Source organism: Sturnus vulgaris, chromosome 18 (assembly GCF_052056855.1).
Source record: "Sturnus vulgaris isolate bStuVul1 chromosome 18, bStuVul1.hap1, whole genome shotgun sequence".
In the NCBI taxonomy this organism is placed as follows: Eukaryota; Metazoa; Chordata; class Aves; order Passeriformes; family Sturnidae; genus Sturnus; species Sturnus vulgaris.
The window spans coordinates 8,943,212-8,966,716 of record NC_142260.1 but is presented as its reverse complement, the minus strand read 5'-3'; the positions used below and the strand labels follow the sequence as shown (position 1 = coordinate 8,966,716).

General features: G+C 40.3%; 1 protein-coding gene across 2 annotated transcripts in view; it reads left to right on the top strand.

The window, feature by feature from the left end:
• GALNT18 (polypeptide N-acetylgalactosaminyltransferase 18) overlaps positions 1-22,958 on the top strand; it is a 198,152-nt gene extending 175,194 nt beyond the window's left edge. The window contains exons 11-12 of one of the 2 annotated variants that reach the window (XM_014882473.2): positions 6,720-6,884; positions 22,481-22,958. In XM_014882473.2, coding sequence (XP_014737959.1) covers positions 6,720-6,884; positions 22,481-22,627 — 312 coding nt within the window. In that variant the 3' untranslated portion in view covers positions 22,628-22,958. The remainder of the gene's footprint in view (positions 1-6,719; positions 6,885-22,480) is intronic. The other variant, XM_088175510.1, reaches the window with a different exon arrangement.
• The last annotated feature ends 547 nt before the right edge of the window (positions 22,959-23,505 follow it).

The window sequence follows — 23,505 nt, the reverse complement described above, 5'->3', positions numbered from 1 at the left end:
AATAGGAATCAGGAACAACACAAACAGCCAAGCAAAGGCAATGGGAGCTAAATCTGGATTTACTGGAATCCACTAGGTTGCTCTTTAGCTGGAGTTACAGTCAAGGATGAATCTGCTATGAGACTTTGGACCTACTGTGTTAATATATTACTCCTGACAATAAATGACTTCATGGATTCATTTGGAGAAAAATATCGTTCAAAGATGGAATAAAGCAGTGGTGAAGCAGGCTTCTTATCCCTCATAGTTATTATGCCAAAGGCAAGGTAGCAAATAAATACTGCTGGTGGTGAGCATTAAGTTTGCTCATTAGAAATGCAGAGTCGTGTACCAGTCTCCAGCGTGATTTCATCTGGGAACATTGCCATAAGGATTACAAATGGCTTTCAGCCTGAAAATTGGTATGTATTGCTCTAAACTTACAGTGGGGAGTTGGCAATTTATCCTTCAGATAATCATCTCGTGTTAAGTTGAACATCTCAGAGTAACTTTCTGCTACATGATAAACCGGCTCCTATGAATAATTTACTGCAACTGGCAACCCACTTCAGCTCTGAAGTCTTTATGAAGTCTGGTGACTCTTCAAAGTTTCATAACAAACTTGGAGCCAAAAATCCCATTGCACTCTAAGTCAGTGGAATTTCAGTGTTAATTGCAATGGGAATCACAATTTGACCTCTTAGGGCAAACTTCTCAAGGACAGAAGTTCTGCATGACATCATTGAAAAGGCCAAAGCTGTGCATTTGTGTCCAAGTAAGCAGAGCTCATTTATCCTCCCCTGTACTCTACAGCATCATGGGGGGTTGTGCAGATTTTATCTTGTGTAGGTGTTTGAAATATTTTCACTGGGCAAAAAAATGATGGTTGAATTACCTGGGGTTTCATTTCTCCAATAGCAGATTTAGGTGTGTTCACAGGAAATGAGGGTGTTGCACCAAAATGATCCTTCCAGCCCTACAGGAAACCTGCCATGGCAATCAAATTGGTGATTCAGAGAGAGCAGCAGCACCTTCCAGTTTGCCAGGCCCTGAGTGAGTGGCTGATCTGTACCAGTGAGGTTTGTCCCAGCTGAAGTATGAGAGGGAATTCTGTGGATCATGCTTAGCATCATCCCCCTGTGTAAAACAGAAGCAACCAAAGCTTGTCAGAGGTGTTTAACATCAGCAAAGAAGTATTCTGCATGCATGTGCTAGGTTCCATACACATCATCTGAGCTCTAACCCTCTGTACATCACTAACTCTTGTTTTCCCACTTGGAGCATTCTTGCTCAGCTCTGCTTTGTGCTGGGCTCCCTCCCTGCCCCTGGCACGTGTGTGTGCTGGGCAGGGATGCACAGCATCCTCTCCAGGGAGCACTGGCTGAGCAGGGGATGAGCTCTTTGGCAGTGAGAGGGCTGTGCAAGCGCCGTTGCAAGATTACAGCTGAAAGCTGAATTTGTCTCGGAGGAGATGGGTGGAACAGAAATGCCAAAAAGACCCTTTGTTCTGAATGTAACAACTGAGGTTTCAGGGAGATTGTGACTCCAAGCATGAACTCTCCATTTTCTCTTCTCTGCTGATTTTCTACATGAGATTGAGTCAGGAGAGAGGAAGAGTCCTGGCATTCCCCAAAAATGAGCAAGGTTATTGCTTTGTCCAATGACAAATGGAGGGTGAAGTTCTTTTTTTTATTTCTGCAGTTGGCCTGAGTAGCAGCACTGAATACTGTTTTGTTTTCATTGCAATATTGTAAGCTTTCTTGATAGTCAAGCAAATTTTTAGAAAATGTTAAGCTTAGAATATTAAATAGAAAAAATAAGATTGAGCAAACTAGTTCACCTGGAATGCAGGTGTGGAGAACATTTCAAACACCTAATTTTCTCTAATTGTTCCTAGTCATTATGATGATTTCCTGAGAATCCTATGCAGCTCTCAACTACCACTCATTCATATTCTCATCCTTTTTATAGATCCTTTTTCAGGACAAATAAATGTTTTTCTTAAGAAAAAAAAGATAAATTGTTTAACAGAAATAAGTATGCCTTGACAAAACCTCACACTTCCACCTCGTATGAGGATTTGGGGAGCCATTTTATTTGTTTTAATTATGTGATACCAATCTCAGTTTTCTTGTCTTAATGTGAATAGACAGAGAGATTATTGGGTAGAAAAGATGGAAAGGGAGCGATGGCTTTAGACAGGACACTTGTAGTAAAATAAATTCGAGAAAGCTCCAGAATAATTGGTCCTTTAGTTGGAAGGTGCCAGTTTACAGACATAAGGGCATTTGCAGTAATGCTGAGTCCTTGCAGCTTCACTTTCTGAGAAGGTAAGTGCCTTTTTTTTCCTGAGCAGAAGTGTTCCCTGCCAGGTGCCCAGGAGACACAGTTGTACATCAATGCTGCTATAGTGGGGAAAAAAAAAAGGTAAAATGCTGCGGGCTAGAACAGACTAATGAAATGTAAGGAGGCTTACTTTGTTACAGATGAAGGGAGTTGTTACCTGGTGCTTTGGTACCAATATCCAAGCAGGATTCTTTCTGTTCAAATTCAGTAGCTCCTCTGGGAGTGTGTGTGTGATGGTGATGTGAAAATGTGTGCTTGTTTTCCTAAGGAGCTCAGAATGAATGCTGTAAATCAGCATACAGCAAGTGTCCTGACTTCAGTGGAACTAAATAAATTTTTGTCTAAGGTCTAGTCCCTTGAGCAAGCACTGCTGTGACATTTGCTGTTGTAGCTCAAATAAAAAGTCCAAGTTCTGAGTAAAATTTTCAGTTACCCAAACAACTTAGTAGTCCATGTTTAGTGTTCAGTCATTTCACTTCCAGGACAGTACTGGAGCTGTTCAGTAAGTCCCTGCCCTGAATTACTGCAGGATTTCTGTCTTGTTATGTTGCTTGATGGTGATGTTTGCAATATTGTAGAACAAATGTGCTGGTAAAATGTGTTTCACCTGTATCTTTTCAAGTGTTTTAAACAAGAGTGCCTCAATTGTCCATTTTGTGCTGAAGTGGACTGCAAAACAGCTTGTGTGCTTGTTGATGCTTGTGGAGAGCATCCTCCTCAAGAAGGACTGCTGTGACCATTTATCTATTCAACAACTTGTTTAAATCACAAGTGCAAGCTGTGTGTTTATAGGGCTACAGGATGTTAAAGCATGAGCATGGTTTCAATCTGTAAGGCCATACTTTACCTAAAGGTCAATTTAAAATTTGTTCAATAAAAAGGCATAGTGTGCATAGCTAGCATCTATGTTTTGAAAGGGTAATTCAGTTCACGTAGTAACTCGGGTAATCTCCTATAGCCTGCTCTAGATAACTAATTTGTGCACCATCCTTAAACAAAAAAACCACAAACTATAAGCCACAAAAGCAAACAACCAAAAAAAGAATCAACACATAAAAAAGTATTTTGGAAAGTGCAAATAAGCAAATAGAAACAGGAAGGTCTGGTATGAAAGCAATTAAAGTGTTTTTAATATAGGAAATTGTTCAAAGGGAGGCTTTACCATGGTTTCATGTTTAGTAGCTTTAGGTTTCAAACTAGAACAGTGAGCAGTAGTGTCAATAGCTGATTCTTCTACAAATGCATCTCCTCCCTTCATCCCAACAGAGTTATTATTGTGTTCTCTCAGTGCAGGGACTCTTTCATTCTCAGGATAGGGGAGAGGAACCAGGGACTGCTGGTAGGTTTTAAGATAAGTTTTCTGGCCAAGTGCAACACAAACCAGTAGCTCTCTGTTGGCTAACATGCTGCTCAAATCAAATTTTTAGAGGCTGTGTGCTTTTGATGTGTTTCCTCCAGTAGAAAAACACAGCAGTCAAGCTGCAAAGTTGTGCAGTGTTTTCAATTCTGAAGTGAAATAAGAAATGGATTTATTGTCTAAGAGACTTAAGTGTTTGTGATGATGTATAGAACAGTTAAATATTGTCCACATTAGTGGATAAGCAAAGGCACACCTTGGAAGAGCCTTGCTGGACAGGCTGCCACGTTCTGTTTCAGTTTGAGCTTGTTTTTATGTGCCACTTACTGAGCTGAAAGGTGCCTTTCCCAACACTAGGTGAGAATTCAGGGTTTCTCACCTCTCTTCCTAACTGGTCCAAAATGAAAACTGAAGTGATATTAGCAGGTAGGCTCTCTTAATTAGCAACCTGCTAATTAAATCTATTAAGCACAGTTGTATTTGATGGTTCTGCCTCTGTACAAATTTGCCAACAAGCAGAATTGAGTGGTTCCTCCAGCTGGAGCCATGGTTCTGCTGCTGCTCTGAGCACAAAGGAGCTGCACTTTGGACTGGGTTTGCTCTGTCCAGAAGGTGCAGTGATCACCTGCAGCCTTCAGGCCACGCTGCAAAAGGCTGAGGTGTCTGAGCTGATACAAACAGCTCAGCCCCGAGGGTTTGCAGGCACACATTGCTTTTTTTGTGCAGACCTGGAGCCACACATTGCCCTTCTCAGAGTTGCAGCCAAGCCTGCTCATTTGTTCCCAGGGACTGATATGCATCATTAAGGGAAAAAAAGCAACCCTCCTTTATTTTCTTGCATCATGTTTTCTGGAGTGACAACGTGCTGAAATGAAATATCCCTTCCTATTAGTTGAAAATTTAAATAGATTACAATTGCCCTTTAAGTTTTCTAGTAGTAATTTCAGGTAAGAGGTAAATGAGCTGCAACAAAAGTTCATCTGTAGGGTGTCCTAACAATCCCCTTTTAAGATCATCTTGATCTTACAGCCTTGCTCTGTCACTACCTCAGTCTCACTCTTAAAAAAAAAAGTCTCAATAGATCATAAACATGTCTAAAATAGTTGCTCTTGGCCTGTCTAGAAAGTGCATTGTAAATGGTTATTGGTTTTGTAAGGCATCAGTTTTGTTTGCAGGAATGTTAATAACCTGAGTTGTGGATGCAGTGTGATGTTGTTAGTGTGCCCATAGCTCTTACAGTTTACTTCAATCATAACCATCCGTTCTGGAAATGTGCTCTGCCAGGTCCTTTTATTACCCTGCTCTCCTCCTGTAGGGCATGACTGAACTATTCAACTTTTCTCTATTTAACCTCTTAAAACTCCCACTCCCCTCAGCCAGCTCAGGCTTGTTATCATTTCTGTGGGGTGAAAACAATGAAACTTCATTAAGGGGGGCAAAACCTTGGATCAGTCTAAAACATTAATGGTAACTTAATTAGCTTTAATGCAGCTCTGGCAGGTTACATCTGCCCTGGCAGTGATACAGGAGGGTAAACAGGGGACATGGTCTGCCCAAAACACCATTTGTTGTGATTGCATTCAATCCCTGCATTGACTGTTTCCAGCATTTCTTTTATTTATTTATTTATTTATTTTTACATCTATTTATTTATTTATTTTTACATTTATTTATGCGTTTATTTATTTATTACATGGAGCTCCTAAATCTTTGTCAAATCCGGCTTGCTCTGCATTTCTTCTTTCTCTCCTATTTCACCAGGGTTATCACAAATGGGAACGCTCACACATAGAACAATTTACAACAGCAACAGTGAACAAATACCAGGAAATTCTGGGCACTGAAAAGGTTCCCAAACACACCCAGCATAATTTCCATTTCCCTTTTGTTACAGACGAATAGAATAGCTACAGTAAATGACAGGGACATTAATCTGGTGCTCCTGTCCACTCTTATCTGTTGTGACTCTGCCACCATTGAGTTACCAAAGATTTAACACCTACAGCATTATGATTCCATTTCATCTTTTCATGGTCCTTCCAAGAAAAAGGCCGGATTTTAGCAAAATAAATTCAATATGTGAATAGCAAACAGGCAATTCTGGCATAGTCTGTGTTACCTTCCTGGGCTGACATGTAACCTGTCAATCTGAAAGAGAAATCCCCTCCATTCTTCCCCTTCTTTTTCTTTCTTCCAGAGAAACCTCCCACACTTTGTAGTCAAGCAGAGTAGAAAGAATTTGTATAACATAATAAACTCATGTCTTTGGTCCCAGGTGTAATCCCTGGGGCCTTTGAGGGCCCTTCTTTGCTGGAAATACAGAGCAGCCAGTGGCTCTGGGTGTGCCCAAGGCTTTTAAGGCCTTTCAATAAATACCTGTTTTGTGCTTTTAGTTCTGTCTACTCTCTGTTCCAGGTCAGCCTTTCCAGGTATCAATATAAAGAGTAAAATGAGAACAAATGCCCTGAAACGTGGCCTTTCTGTTCTCTCTCCTGCCTATATCTGTCTCCAGTTGCTAATAACTTTTTTTTTTTGTATATAGTAGCTGCTTCAAGTGTGAGTTTCAGCATTTGTTTGTAGAAAATCTTCATTTCTCTTTCTGTCTCTCCTATAAACGATTGAGATGCTCTGAACTCCTGTGCTGCTGTTCCCTCTTTTTAGCTCTCCAGTGAGGTGTTATCCTCAGATGAAATAATCAGAGCTGGTGGCCATATTCAAGCCAGTCCCGGGGTGTGTATCTTCCTCTTTGAAGACCCTCAGTGTGACCATAGAAAACAGAAGTACAAAGGCACATGATGAGACAATAATCAGTTGTATTTGCATATTTCCTCTGAAATACTTAACCAGCATTTAAGCAATTAATTGTTAACTCAGACCAACTTTTAGAGTGTTGCATTGCTTCCTTCATGAAAGGAAACAATTTAAGAGCCACTATGGGGTCAGCCTATGGAGCATATTTATCTTTGCCATTAGCTTTTGGGTAACAGTGCTGCTTCTGTGCAGAGGCCACAAATGCTGTTTGTGCTTCCTGTTGCAGAATGTTTATTACACAAGCAGTCAGCAGCTGCACGTGGGTGTTCTGAGCCCCACCATCGACGATGATGACAACAGATGCCTGGTGGATGTGAACAGCAGGCCCAGGCTCATTGAATGCAATTATGCCAAAGCCAAGAGAATGAAGCTTTACTGGCAATTTACTCAGGTAATTCTTACCCAGCAGCCATTTCAGAAAGTTTTAAAGCTCTGTTTCTGTGTTGAAGTGTGAGTAATCTGTTTGCTAACAGAACAGGACCAGATTTATCCTTGCTTTCTTTGCACAGAGCCAGGAAGCTGGTGTTCAGTTTTGATCCCAATGTCAGCTACCTCAGTAGGGTACAAAACTTGTATTATATTTTCTGAGTTCACCATAAATAACTTGTTTCTAAGGCAAAGAACTTTATGGGAGGAAAAAATGTTATCTCAGTGGAGTCAAATTTAAAGTAACCTATTACAGAACGAGGAACAGAAATGTTTTTGGTTTTTTTTAGAAATGGGGGTAGTGGATCATTGGTGATAACAGCCTCATAGTAAGAGCCATTTCTGCAGTTTCTTTCTTAGAAAGGCTTCTACACATGAGAGCTGCAGAAAGACGCTCAAGGACAGGCTCAGAGATGCTTTCCCAGTGCTGAGGATGCTGATAGGACATAAGGCCAGGCCTGGTGTCTGCATTCAGAACTGATTTAGAAACATAAGGGAGAGTCAAGAAGCCACACAGCAGTTCTGGGGCCAGAAAAGGTGATCTGCCACATAACATTTGTGGAGATAACTCTGGTTTAGCTCAGAGGAAAGGCAAGGTGGCTCAAGGCATCTCAGTGTTTCCACAGAGGGATATAGGTTACCCTGAAGACAGAACAGGTTCCAATGGTTGGAAGCTAAAGACAGTCAAATTCTGGTTTTCAAAGAAATTTTTTTTTCACTAAGGTAAGTTTAACAGAATGGAACTTTGCCATGTCAGGTACTGGCACACTGATGACTCAATGAAATGAAATTACATTACTTTCTAAAACAAGTGCATGATGTAGCTTCTGGGGGAGATGCCATAGCTAGTTTGAGTTTTCCTGGTGTCACAGCTGCTCCTCTGAAGTTTTGAGTCAACAAATCTAGTTGGGAACTCCAGCCCATAGGCTGAGGCTCACCTCATTAAAAGCAATTTATTTTCCAGCATTTAATTTTTCTGTAGCATCCATGTGGGTTGGCAAATATCTTCTCTGTTAACTCAATAATTTCTTAAACAGCCATTATCCATCTACTTTAGGACCTTGTTGATACAGTTAGTATCAATCTTGGTGCAGACAGCATCTGGACATTAATCAGTGAAGCATAGCTTATTTTGTGTTTATATTTGAAAGTCATCTAGGTCTTTAAGAGGTAGCTCTCAAGCAACAGATGTTAAATCCCCAAATTGGCCCCTCAAGGGCAAAGTTTAAATTATATTTTCTCACAAATGGTAACACTAGTCTTCTCATGAGGGGAGCCTCACTGTATCCATCTCTGCACTTGGTTTTTTTATACTATTTCTAAAAAGTAGAATTCACATTGAAGAATATTTCAGTAGCATTTTAGCATGGTCCACCTCTCCAGTGAATGCACTGTATTCCCCGAAGTCAGAGTGACAATGAATGGTTTCCACTCCAGGATACTGCTGCTATTTCATGATACTGATGATGTTAGAGTGTATTTTGGGGGGGGGAGGGGGCAGCAATAGAAGGCCTTGATAATTTAGCTATTAAAATCTCTGAAGATGGCATTTAGCAGTCTTAGGTTTGTTGCAATTGCATGTTACAGCTAAAATCTCTCAATGAAGGTAAATTTTACTCTATGGCCTCTCTCTTCCTTCTGCAAAGGAACTTCTCCCAGAGAGAAGTGAAAGCTAATTAATCATTTCTTTATGATAAATTAAGAGACAAATGAAATAATTAAAAGTTTTCTGTTCAAAAAGAATTTTGCTAATACCCAATACAGTTAAAATGTCATTATTGCTCAACATACTGCCTGGTACCCAGCCCCGGGTGTGTTCTTTAAGCTGCAAGAAAGTTAATTAATGTCATCAAGGCTGGTCAAGATCAACTGGTGAACTCCATTTGAAGTGCTCCCATTTAGTCTGGTGAAAAGATGTGATTGTGTGGCTGTCTTGGAAGCTCTCTCTCGCTCTCAAAAGCCTTTTTTTTTTTTATTACTTTTTTTTAAAGCTCTGGTATTTCTTTTCTATACTGTGCAGTGAGCAGGACTACTGTGAGTATCAGGACTGTAAGCATTGATGCTTATGTAATTTGTGACCTGGTAATTAAATTGTAGCTGCTGTTTGTAGCCCTTTGTAGCACTTTCCTTTAGCTGCAGCTGGGCTTTGACTTCTCTGGGTTCTTGAGCCATTCCATGAGAATGTCTGATGGCATAGGTAAGTGAAAATACAGCAGAGCCAAATGGAGAATTGTCTCAGAAAGGGAACAGGAAAGAGAACTGAGCACCCAAAGTAGGATAAAATAATTGAACTAATTTCACTGATCAGCACAAAAATCTGCTTTTTCACTGCTTTGCAGACATTTATGCTAAATTAGTTTGAATGAGGAAACCCTATAATCTAAGACACCCCACCAGAGTCTGTGATGGGACGTAGACAGCAGTGTGGTTGATAGAGAACTGTACAGCTTTTTAAAAAAAATCCTTCAGGTAACAGTTTCCTCCTCCTTTGTACTGTGTAACGATGAGTGAATTGCACATGGCAAAAGTAGAAGATGGGGTTATCCTCAGCTGGGGGACTCCTTGCTTCTGTAGATCTATTAAAGAACCATTTAATTAATTATTAAGTCACATCTTTTAGATCAGAAGTGTGTGCATACACAGACATGTACATATGTGCATATATATATATCAAACTTGATTTATTTTTTTATTTTATTGTATCTTTTACTTTGGGTTTAAAATTTTAAATTCCCTGGCTATCTTCAGTTGCAGGCAGGCACCAGATGTCCACTGCTACCTTGTGGACAAAATTGTGTTTTGATGGGCAGGCACTTGGAAGGAATCACTACCTCTGGTACCTTTGTCCTGTACAGAAACTTGCACTGAGCATTCAGAGCTTGCAGTATGTGTTTGTATAATCAGGATCTATCCTGATGAGCACATTTCCATGCTCCACAGTTTTGTACAGCTGCCAAATGCAATGAGACCCAATAAAATGTAGGCTTTGGTGGCATTCTTGCTTCCAAAGCTTCTTCAAGCGTTTATAACAGTAATTATGTCAAATTATGTAAATTAGCCCAGAAAAAACTCCCATCAACTGGGTGGTGTTCAAGATTTTTATTGTTCAGGCTGTTTGTCAAGTCTTCTCTTAGGAAGTGTTTGTTTTGGGAATAATCTTATGCTGGAATGTCTTCTAGCTGTTTGACATCTCACCTTGTTCAGTCTGGCTCACCACTTTTCATTTAATCAGAACAAAATTAGAGCTTGTAGCAAAAAAAAACCCAGTAAGTGAGCAGAAATTAGACAAGGCAGAGAAGATAGAGGCAAGAATTATGTGGTAGTGAAGAGGTGAGAATTTTAGTAGAATATGATTTGAAACTGTCTCAAGGAAGCTGCTTTGGCATCGTGAAGCATCAGGAAAGCAAAAGCTGTGAGCTGGTTTTGGCCAGGAGCAGGTGCAGACTCTGCTGGCAGCAGCAGCAGCTCCTGTGGCACCAGGGCTGGCACAGAGCTCCAGCTCAGCAGCATTTGTCACTGTCACTGTCACAGCCCCCTGTGCTGGGTGGCACAGAAGGGGCTATGAGCTGTGGGAAATGGCCAGGGCACCTGGACAGGTGAGGCTCCAGGACAGCTGCTGGTCCAAACTGCTTGTGGCCAGCACAGTTGTCTGATAGGATTAGGTCTGTTCATGTGCTGGAGAAGCAGTACATTCTCAGTGCTGCAATCAGGTTTTTTGGAGGGCAAATCTCAAATTTGGGGGATTTTAAAAAGTCTCTCAGTCTCCAGTCTGGTTTCTGAGGTTATTGCTGATGCAGAGTCAGTTGTCTGGCCTGCAAGTGAAATTTGTCTCTCCATACCTCACCTGGGTGGCAGCAGATCAGGTTTTCACTTACCCCATTGGGGCTCCTCCAGAGGTATAGCAAAGACAAACAGAGGAAGTCTTTTTGTGATCACTCTTTATCTTAAACCATCTCCCTGTTTCTGTTTACTTGGCCAGGGCTGGCACTATTCCATTCTAGCTAAACCAGCCACGCTCTCACTTTTTGCTGCTGTGAGAAATGCAACAGGGGAGAGCTCTGTGTAAAAAGAGCCAAAAGAAAGGACACCAGGCTGAGCTAAAAACTTGGGATTAATCATTTACAGCTGTTTCATACTTAGTTAATTGAAGTAATTCAGCTTCCAGCGTGGTTGCCATAGAAAGGTAGGAAGAATCTGCATCTATAGGGATGGACACTCACCACATTCTTCATGGGAGGGAGAAGATGTTCAATGTTTGGAGGGAGTGGTTTATGCTATGGCCAGAAACCATAAATGAAATTTGTTGTTGACAGATATAGTTACAATATGTATTTCCTAAATATCTCAGTAGGAATTGCTTGGGAAGGAAAAGGGAACAAGCATGTTAATTACTGAGTTGTTCCAGGTATTCCTCAGATAGATATGATGATTTAAATCTTATTTAAATCGTCTGTTTAGCTATATAAAGAAAGAAAATACTTACAACTACTGAATTTACATCTTGTTCCTCCTGCAGACTTTGCCTTTCAATGGCTGTTTCCCACCTTTATCCAGTGCAAATAAAGATTGTGCAGTACTGCCTCACCCACAGCCACATCCCAGAGAAGTCTGGGAATGCTGCATGGCAGGATTGAGCTGCAGGGCTGGGAAGCAGGCAGAGAATCTCTGTACCAATTCCAGATGCCCCCTTGCTGGGCACACAGAGTGCAGAAGCAGAGCCCAACACCATTGTAGAGCAGGACATTCTAATGTCCCCTCCTGCTTTCATGCCCTCCATCAGCCAGGGCCATCCCTAGCAGAGGGATCCATGCCAGCAGAGCTGTGTGTGCCTGAGGGAACAGTGCCCCATCCACTTCAGCACATCCTCCCACTAGGACAGCCACAGGCTGGCAAGGCAGCATCAGTGCTTTGTCAAGAGTTTGGATTTAGGTGGCATTTCTAACCACAAAGGATGCAAATCCTCTCACTATGTCTCTGCAGCTGAAGACATCCTGTGCTGCTGCAGAACTGTGTAATTAGACTGTGCTGTTTGCCTGGCAGATCACAACAGAGAGGGATGGTGATCCTATTAAAAGAGACACAGACTTTGATCCTGCAGGAGGAATATAAAAAAACCAGAACCTAATTACTCAATTAAATGAGCCAACAGACTAGGTTAAGCCCTGTATTTTTAGTGAGGCAATCTGATTTTTAAGTAACCAGTGTTGCCAAATGTGGAGTTTTGAAGCTCAGACATCAAAGAGCATTTCCACAAACCCCAGGGGCCCAGTGGTGGTGTAGGGGTCCAGCACATCAGCACCATTTCTATATTTAGGTATTATTTGCCCATTTTTTTTATCCCCAAATATTACCCCAGCTTGCCTGTACTTCATATTTGAACTAACTGGATAACTGCACAAGGTGTTATAGCTGCAGGACAAGGAAGCTGAACCCTTGTTCTGCTTAGACATGAGAAAGCTATAGTTAATGTTTCAATTTTCATTTTGCTCTAGTAAATTTGCCCCTAAGACATGTGTAGCTTAATATTCTTGTCATATTTTAATATGACAATATTAATTCTAAAAAAGGTGTATTAAAATATTTTTTATTCACCATGAGCTACATCATACTATGAGCCTATAAACATTTTAGTGCCATTTATGGAGAATGGAATTGAGAAGTACAAAAATCTGAATGCATACAGGCCTTCCCCATTTTGAATACTTGACTGCAACTTAAATATGAAAATGTGTATGCAAAAAAAATGCACAAAAATATGGAACAGAAATCTTACTAGACAATATTTTGTTTTAACAACTGATGCTAGATTTGCTTGGCATTTTTTACTTACTGATGTTAAATTTACTTGTTAGGTATTGCTGTAACTAGTGGTAACCAAAATTTCATTGTATCAGTTTTTCTTTTTGGAGTAATTTTCTAGTAGCAAGTTGTAATCTTTGCAAATTGGTGTAGAACTTGCCAGCTAAAAAGTTTGTGTGAAACACAGCAGTAAAATGAGCTTTTAGTGGGTGCATTTCAAATCTTTTCTAGCATATCACATTATGCAGTATTTACTCTCCTGAGAACTACATTTAAGCTCCAAAGACACTTGTGCTGAATTAATTTAGAAGAAAGTTAACACATACCCATGTTTTTCCTTCAAAACAGATACCCTATTTGCATATATTAGCATCTAATTTTAAATGCCACATTTATTTACAAAGAAATTCTTTGCTGGATTTGCACATGATCCTTGCTAACTTCAGGCTGCATCCAACAACCACGGGTGACAAGGTGACAACAATTCCATCACTTCCAAGGCACTGCATGCAAAGCAGTGCCCAAATCCAGAATATCTCCTCCAATTTGAGTGATCAGCAGTGATACCTGTGCAGGGCCTGAGCTGAGCTCTCCTTTTGGCTCCTCCAGTCTCTGCTTGGGTTCTGTGTTCCCCAGCTGTGGGAGGGATGGAAGGAGTTTTGCTGTTATTATTTCTAAATTCCCAGCTGAAAACAAAACTCAGTCCCTATCAAGTCAGTAAAAGTTGCATCTTTAATCCCAATGGATGTATGTAAGCAGTATGTATGTAAACAAGATTTGGCTACCAAGTCATCATCTACAGTCTGAGAAAAGAAGATGAGAGAAATGTTTCCTTGGAAGTCAAATAAATCAGGATGGAAAAATTGACCAGAAAAGCGTGTTTGTTATTCAGTGAAATGATCAGGCCATCAAGCCTGGTGTCCTGAACCCAAGAGTGGTGACACTCAATATATCAGACAAAAAAAACCAGATTATTTTCATTACTCTCTGAGTAAACTGCACAAGGTTTGTGCTGCAGCACAAGGACATTCCTTTCCCAATATCAGTTATAATCAGATTTGTGTGGTTAGTGGGGAAAAAGCCATTTTCAATAAAGAGACACTATGATCAGAATCCCAAAGAGCCCAGCCTAAATTCCCGTGTTAGACTATGCAGATCAATTGAAATACTGGTGCAAATTCATTTCCTAATTTTCTTCACTTGGCACTCAATTTATTTCTTAGGCTCTAGAGACTGGTTTAATCATAAGCATATAATGATAATGCAAGTAGTTCAGTTTCTGGGTTAAAATGCATTAAGCCTCCTTCTTATGGAGCATTCAGATTAGAAAATTTAGATTAATTAAATACATCACACACACAAAAGAAATAAAATTGTCATTCAGTATTTTTGTTTTCCAAGGGAGTTATTTCTCACAGATAATCTCATCTAAACCCCATAGACCTCTGGAAATTTGTTAACATGGCTGGGAAAAATATAAAAATCTTAGGTTTCCTAGTTGTGCTGAAAGGAGTTTCTCAGTTATCTAAATATTGCTGGAGATATTTAAAAGACCTGTAGAAGTGGCACTTAGGGACACGGTTTGGTTTGGTTATGGAGCTGATAGTGTTGAATTAATGGCCAAACTCAATGACCTAAAATGTCTTTCACCACCAAAACACTTCTGTAATTCTCTATATCACAATGATATTACTTCAAAACCAAACAGGAAGGCCAGACCTTGGAATACACAATTTGCTGCATCACAGCTCATAAAATTAATTAACTAGATTAATTACCTCATCCACAAGACTGCCCCAGGCAATGGTCAGTGCTTGCTGTTTCATAGAAATGAGTTCTGTTGTGAGCCAGCAGCTCATTGTAAGTCCAGGAGGAAATTCCCTTCTTGACCCCTGATGTGCTCTCTTCAAAAGAACTGAGGCTTGATTTGTCTGAATTATCATCTCAGCATGCCTAAAAAGAGTTATCAGCACTATTAAAATTAACTCAGCCCATCAAAACCATCTAGTCAGTCACTGAACATTGATGTCTGAGACAATGAATTCAACAGGTTTCCTATACTCTCATAAATCACAATAGTTGTAGCAAATTTTTAATCTAACACTCCTTTTTTCCTTAGAAACTTTGTTTACCAGTTCCTCACTGTTATTCCCAGCTATTCATACTTTTGAACACTAAAGGCAGGTCCCACTAATTCTCATCCCCCTACTAAGCACAGTGCCGTTTTTATTTCATGTTACTATATTTTGTAGTTCCCCACCATCTGAATATTCCATCACACTTCAAAACATCTTTGTTGCCTTTCTCTGTCTTACACTTTAAACGTCTTGAGGCAAGCCTAGATCACAGCAGATGAATCAAGCCTGAGTTGTTTGCAGAAATCATTTATATGTAATCTCAAAAAGAAAGAGAAAAAGGTAACTTTTCTGAGCTTTTCACAAAATGCATTATTAAAACATGCAAATAAAGCAAATGTCTCCAGCACTCCTGTCTTTTTCTTGGGTGTATCAAGACATTGTTTAACTACACAAGCAACTGTTGCATGGCACAATCAATGAAAAGAAAGATTATAAAGAATTCTGGGATTCATTTAGAGAAAAATTACCCTGCAGAAAACACTGGACAAAGCATTAACTTTGGATATTTTTTATAGGTCAAGTCTCACACAAGACTCCAGAGGTGTTTAAATATTTAAATATTTACCGATATCCCACTCTTCTACTAGAGGGAGTATCAGATGCAGCATTGTAGCTGTTGCTGTGAGCTGACAGTTCAGAAACACATCTGAAGTTCTAATTTAGAGCTGGAGCATCAAAGTTGGAGCACTCAGTAGCCAGGGAGTGCTAAATGTAGTGGGTCCTGCAGGTGCAGTTTCCTGAATGCTCCCAGGGAGGACTGCAGGCAAAGGAAGACACAAGAGACAAGTGTGAACAGCATTCCCTTTAGTGGTGAGGAAAAGAAAATCAGAAATATCAATCTGTGGATCATCCCTCACCAACATGCATCTCTGCAGCTTACTCCTGTAAGTTCCCAAAAAGGCAATTTATTTCTGAGTGGCCCGTCCTGTTTCTGTGGTCAGAAAAACCAAGCACATCATCCTCAGCTGCAGAGCATCAAGCCAGATTTTCCTTTGGCACCGAGGACTTGCTAGGTAAGCCTGCCTCTCAGAAGAGAACACATCATCATCTGGGTTTGCTGCCAGAGAAAAACCAAGCAGTGCCTTCAGCCTTTCATTCTGCATTCAGCCATAATTATCAGGGCTATGTACAGAGAAAGGATTCCCTTTTTCATCTGCTCTCCACTCTACCACAGCCACCTTCCCCCCCCCAGGACAGTGTTCAATAATTAATTCCATAAATCACATCCTATACCTGCAATACTTGTATCTAAAGACTCCTTTCTTGCATGTCAGGAAGATTTCCTGGCCACTGCTGATTCAGTAATAATTCATGTTTACTTTCTGAAAAATACCTGAGTCTGGCTAATGCATTCTACTCCAAACTTCCATTTTCTTAGTCTTATCCCAATTTTCTGTAGTAAAACACATTTCCAGCTATCATATCCTGAAGACATTCTTGGTATTTCAGTGAAAGCTTGAATTTAATGATTTTCAAGTTATTATTTTCTTAATCTTGCTAACAGGACTGCAACCTGTTATAAATCTGTGATATTTGTTTTTATATATATGGAGACATGTTAATAATAGGTACCTATCCACATGTTCCATTTCTGATTTTTTTGCTGTATCTCTTTAATTTTTTTTCTTTTCTAGTTACATTCTCTGTATGAAACTGCATTTCCTTGTACCAGGCTTAATTGCTTTTATTTTAATACCTTAATTAACAGTATCATGTGTTTCTACATCCTGGAGAGAGTGAGCAAATCAGACCATCCAATCTGGAGCAAATAAAACAGAAAATGATTGCACAGACCAGCAGTTATTGAAACCTGCCCTGGACATACAGATGAGGCTGCTTCATTTGATTGGTCACAGCTGCAGTATTAAAGATTTGGTGCAGCATTATGAAAATGTAACATTTATGATCATGTAAAACCTGAGCACTCAGATGTCGTGGGAGAGGAGTGAGACAAAATTGAGATGTAGACATTAAAGTGGTGTAACTGCTGAATGATGTGTCTAATGCCACTGCCAGAGATGGTTCACACTATTTACACACTGAGTACCAACAAGTGGATGCAAGTGCTTGGGAGGCTCCCTGACAACAGAACTTGAGTGTAGGAGGAGGGAAAAAATTTACTTTTTCCTTAAAAAATGGTTTGGCTGATCCCTATTATAACACCACGTAGGTTTACATTGTACACAGTAATTAGTTTTGTTTAGTATTGGAACTCTAAATTCACATTTCAAGTGTGTCTTGTAAAAATTCTCGTTTGCTTATCTATAAATAGAGACCTAAATAGTTGAACAGATAACAATATATTTTTAATATATTAACCTGATACTTCATATCCATAAAAGCAGTTAAATGCACCTTATTTTCACAGTAGTCATATAAAATAAATTAGGAAGCATGTCTTTGAGTCAGAGCAGCTAACAATATACTTCAGTGGGAAAGATTTCAATTATAATAGTTCAAATTAATTGATGAAAAATTTGAACAGCAAAATATATGTTATAGAGCCTGCTTTACTTCGAGCACATCTGTTGGACAAAGAGTTGGAAAATTTGTCATACAAGAAGGAGTTAATTAGTTACCTCTATATCATATATATCCATATCCTTTATACAGCTAAAAAGCAGAAAATCTAAACTGAATAACAACATCCAATATTTCCAAGAAGTGGGCAATACTGAAAATGCATTAATTACTAGATGGGATAAATGATTCCCTTCTTCCTATGAACACTTTCTTATTGCTTCACATCCATACAGACTCACAAAGGAAAAAATGGATAATCTGAGTAATTTTCTTTAGGATTTAATTTGGTGTACTAACAGTCACTGAAGTTTTACCCCAGTATTCTGGGGAAATGCAGGAGATCAAATGTTCAGTTTGGAGTGGAGATTATCTCATACACCTCACTATAATTCTTTGATTCAAATGTATCAAAGCAACAGCAAAGATTAGAGTTTCTGCCTCAAAGGCAGAGCGAACATGTAAATATTTGAGGTCACTGATTGAGGTCCAAATAGAAAATTAATAGACTAGAGAATGCAATGATCTATACAGTGTATTTGGTAGGAGGCTGCCTATACTTATTAACCTTTTAAGACCTTTTGCTGAAATATCCATGTCTAGGCAAGCAGGTAAGAGCAGGTAAGAAGTTTTTCCCTTCTAGGTAGAATAACATGAGCTTTAATGTGATGAGCAAAAAGCAGGTTATACACGGAAAGGAAAAGTGTTCACTTTAGAGTAACTCCTTAAAAACGGCCATCAGTCTGATGTTCACTACTGCTGACACCTCCAGCTCTCATTTAATAATATCCCTCATCTCTACAAGTGGTCAGGTCTTCTAAAGTGATCAGGTTTGGTATCTGTGCATCTCCCTGCCCCAGTGAACCAAAACAAATCCCATAGATGAGCTCAGCAAGAACTGTGTGCTTTGCACAAGTGGGCACTGCAAGGGTTTGCAGGCACATGTGAGCATGTTCTGTAGTGCCACAATATTGGATAAACTCTGCTTTAGTGCAGGACTGGGAAGGAAAGCACAGTAGAATTGCAGAAGTTACAACTCCAAAGGAAGTCAAAAGCATTGCTTGCCACTCTGTGCCAGGATGTTGACTGGAGGCAGTGTGAACATTAAAAGTACACTTACAAAGCACTCCAGCAGTTTTCTGTGAGTACCAGCAGGAGCTGAGAATTTCTGTGCTTCTCACAGGAATTGCCTCAATTTGCTTTGCAAAAACCGTGCAGTTCTCAGTCAAACTTGTTAGTGCTGACACATTCAGTCTATTTTTCACAGAGTAGTTGACCTGGATGCTTATTTATCCTCTTGAGACTTCTACTGCCATTGAGCTGCCTCTCATCATCAGTGATCTTCATCCTAATTCTGTTCAATTGTGCAGAATTCCTCTGCAAACTTGTTTCAGCCTACAGAATTATTATGTTTAATTTCTCATGATTAAAGACATTACCCCAGGCTACCAATTTTTTGCCTTTAAATTGGAAAGCAGAGATCTTGCCTAGAATGGGGAAGGGAGCCCAGATAGGCAACTCCATTCACTGAGCCTGAAGTGTAGTAACACAACAAAACATTTTACCAAGCATGCAGCAAACCCAATTATCAGAGTTTTATACAAGTTTGGATAACTGCTTACTTAAAAAAAAAAAAAAGGCAAAAAATAATTAACTTAAAGGACACCTTTGCCTGCATTTGGCTTTAGGGTTCTAAATGCTAGTGATGATGACAGACTGCAGAAACCAGTCAGGAATGCTGTAATTTGGAGGCCAAGCCAGTTAGAGCAGCAAAATAAAGTGTTAGCTTTAGATGGCTCAGTCGTGCCTGCTCAGCCCTGTCCCTGGACTTACCCAGTTTGTGTTCAGCCCTTACACAGCTCACTGGTGCAGCCTCACAACCTGTGTTAGTGCCCAGGGAGCTCTGGCTGGCAGAGCTGGAGCACAGTCCCACTGTCCCAGGCCTGTTCTGGCCATCTGAAGGGGTGAAAACAAGCACAGTTAAGTAGAAAAATAACAGGAGATTTTACATAAGTACCAGACAAACCATCCTTCGTGTACTTTGGAGCAGTTCTTTCATTTACATGCCTGCTGCAAAAAGCTGTGTGCACTGCACCCCTCCTCTCAGAGGCTGGAGCAGTGGCTCTGCACAGCCTGGCATCTCTCACAGACAGAACAGCTTAGCTCCTAACAGGGCTCCAGCCTTCACCTTTCTCTTTTGTGGTTAAAAAAGCACATCTTGCTAGAAGCATCTCCACAGCACTCAATTCACACACATTAGCCACTACTTAACTTTGGTGTCTGTTTTATATTCCTACAGCAGCTCCAATGTACTCAGCAGGGTGGTTTCCAGTAGCCAATGCAGAGCACTTCCCACACATCAAAAAGAGCTTCCTCGGCTTTTTTATCTCCCAAGTCACTTGTTTCTGTTAAATAGAAGCCACATTTCACATGAGGGCACATCAGAAAGTGAAGGAGCTGAGATGGCTCTTTATATGCTTTTTTGGATGCTTGTTTGTTTTGTTTTTCCTTAGGAATGGTTTACACTTTGTTTGTGTATTAAAGTGTTTTCTCATGAATACATTTACTGTACCACCTAGGTCTGCTCTACAAAACGTAGAAAAAAGGGAAAAACGTTTTCTCCACTGTGAACAATCTCCTTCCTCTACCCCCAAATCCACAAGGCATTTGGGCCCATTCAAGTGGAAGAAACCCTTGAACCACTGAAACAAATGGGAAAAAAGCAGAAAAATTCCAACTCTGCATGGCAGTCTTTTAAGTCTTAACGCTGTGCCTTCCTCTACCTGCCAGAGTTCCAAGTGCTATACCTCACAAAAAATGGAGAGAGGGAATTCTGTTCCTCCCCTTATGCCAGTAAGAAATGACAGGAGCAGCCTAAGAGCAAGAGTCACATCCCACGCCGAGAAATCAGGCAAGGAATGGACCCAACCAAGTTTGTTTCCTACCAAGACAAAGTGGGACAGCTTTCCTCAGCTTCCAGTGCAGGATCTGAGCTGAGAACATCTCAAGCACCAAAAGTCAGATGAGAGACAACCAATAAATGAAAGATACAAAACTGGTTTCCATAACTAACAGCAACACAAGCACTTCCAGCTTGTGAAAACACAAGGAAGTTAATCTCAATTTTGGGTTTAGGCAGAAACACTTGTAAGGTGCAATTCCCAATTCCCAGTTTAAGGCAGGAGAGCTGACCCTGGGTGCCATGCAACACTGAGTCTGCTCAGTGAAAAAACTCTCCACAGCTTTCATCCAGATTAGAAAGGTCATGTTATTCTAGAAGAAAACAAGATAACTCTTCCTTTCACAATGAGGAAATATCCACTACCTCAGAGTTTTACATGTGAATAACCTAGTTCAGAGCTCATTAAATTAACCTGGAGGGGATAAAATAACCTCACAACAATGATCTCTAGGAGGCTAAAGTAACCAAGGGAGTGGGGGAATGAGAATAGTGAGGAGGACCTAGTATAAGGAGAAAAAGAAGGAATTGCATATAATAAAGCTTTGACAAAATTTTTATCCTAGTTTCTTCAAATTTCTTATATGTGTTCAGAGTTACTGCTTTTGAATAATTTGGAGTTGATGCTCCCACCAGACAGCCAAATTTAACTACTATTATTGATACAAATGTCAATAACAGTTCTCCAGCAGGGGGAAGATACAGTTCACTCAGCATTTCATTATGGAGGGGTATTAAAATGCCTCTGCAAGCCTGTCTGTCTAATAAAGTGGGAAATGTATCAAGGCTGCACACAGACCTACCAGGAGGATTCATGGGAGCCACACATTTCAAATTTTTGTGGATTATTCTAGAAGTGGCCCCTCTTACCCAAAGCTATATTTAAAATGTGGAGCTTTCAAACCTGATCCTGTATTTCATTAGCCAGGCCCAAAATATTATTTTAGAAGTCACATCTTAGAGTTCTTGCTAAGCATTGCTAGTGGGATAGGAGGGATCAGCTCCCTGGCTGGATGAAGCAGAACTTGTGCTGGGTGGCACAAGCTGCCCTTTGGGGAGCAGCCTGCTCTGAAACAGCACACAGCCTTTCTGTGGGCATTGCACCAAAATCCTTGTGATTATAACAGAAATCCTGCCCACTGGTGACCTCATAATAATGCAAGGTGTAATACAGGCTTGAACAGATCTCTGAGGTGGTGGGGTTTTTGTGTGGGATTGGGTGTTTGGTTTGGGTTATTTATAGCAACTACTTTTTCCCATGGTACATATAAACAATTTAAATACTTCTGCTCTTCTCATACTTCAGGTGTACTAATCTGCCCTGACTCCATTCTTTGATTTGCAGATTAAGCCAGTAATTCTCTACACGAGTCCAAGATGCTTTAGAGAAAGCCACTTTCAGCCTTCTGTGCAATTACTCTACTCTGTGTATCTTGGAAGAAACCTCCCAGACACTGATGTGTACAAGTTATCTGTTGCCTTCCTTAGACAGGAGAGAGGAGGAAAGAACCAACTGAAAACAGATTTTAAGGGGGGAAATGCAATTTGTGTCACCTACATGACAAGTTAATTGTAATTGAGGTCTATAGTTATCTGTAATGATGGCAGTGATTTAAAGTTTGATGCAACTCAAAAGTGAAAGCAGGGCTTTAATAAGGCAGCATTAAGCTGGGAATTGAACAGAATCAATCCGAGGATTAGCAACAAAAGATTATAAAAGACATTTCAGTATTCAGGGAATAAACCATTTTATGCATTTCGTCCTTTATACAGCACACCCTGGCTGTCTTTTGCCTTATTTTGGTGTTTAGGAGTGCAGCAGAGCCACAAAAATCAGGGAACTGAAGCAAACAGGAAAGCTTTGGCTCATGGTTAAAATACATGGCTACAAACACAGCTCAGTTCCAGAAATCCCTTTTGCTGAGATGGAAACCAGGCAATTGAGGCTGCCCCAGAGATTAAATCAGCCTGTGACAAAGGAACCTTCATTTAAATCCAGCACTTGTCTTGTCTCTAACTGGGGAGTTTTTCACAGTAGACAGACACTGGAATGTTCTATAACTTCTATTACCCCACAGCAGCAATGCAACAAGAGCAGAGTTTAACACAAACATTTCTTTTTCTTTTTCCCCCCAATCTTTACAGGGAGGTCCTATCCAGAACCGAAAATCCAAGCGCTGCCTGGAACTGCAGGAAAACAATGAAAACGAGTTTGGATTTCAGCTGGTCCTTCAGAAGTGCACTGGGCAGCGCTGGTCCATCACAAATGTCCTGAGAAGCTTGTCATCATAGCAGACTAAATTTTGTACCCATTTCTTTTGCTACTGTGTAGCAAGTACTGCATTGTCGCCTGCTGTACTGTATTCCTCCTGCTCCCCATCCTCCCAGCTCCTTCTCTCCCCGTTTTTGTCCCTGATTTGATTTTGTGAGTGTGTGGAAGTAGGGTTTGTGGGCTGGAAATAAGTGTTTTTTATTTCACAATGATGTTTTCACAACATTTATAGAGATGCTGAATGACAGGTGACGGGTAGCCTATCCTAAAATATTTTACAACTGTAAATAGGAAGCAAATGGAGAATATTTATAACTCAAACTTTTATTGAATAAAAAACTTCAAACACTATTACTGTCTAGCTGTCTCCATGGAAATCCATTTGGAAGTTAAGTGCTGGTTTCACTGCTTTCATTAACCCAAGCCTGATCTCGGCATGCTGCTGCAGAGCATCAGAATTCTCCAGACTCGTGATAAAAGTTCTGCCTGCACACCAACAGCTGCAGCTGTGGGAGGGAGGATTCCCTGCACCCTCCCACTCCAGAGAGCTGTGTGTGCAAATACAGGGGTAAGGTGCAGTACAATATGCCCCCAAGTATTTTTCCTCTGCACTTAAAACCCCAGAGAGAACCCCAGGGCTCAAATAAGGCAGGGAGGAGAATTTGGTAAAAAGAAGGGGGGAAAAGCTACAAGAGAAAAGCTACTGGAAGAAGATTAAAATATAAACCCTGACATTTTGCAGTGGGTTGGCCTCCATTTCAGTGACTGAACTTTCTTTCCAATTCTTCATTGTTCTTACAATTCCTTTTTAAAATGCACTTGTTCCCTGGGTACTGCAGACTTGGGTAAAAGTGGCTCCATCCAAGAGAAAATGAATTCCCTCTGCCTTTCTCCCTGC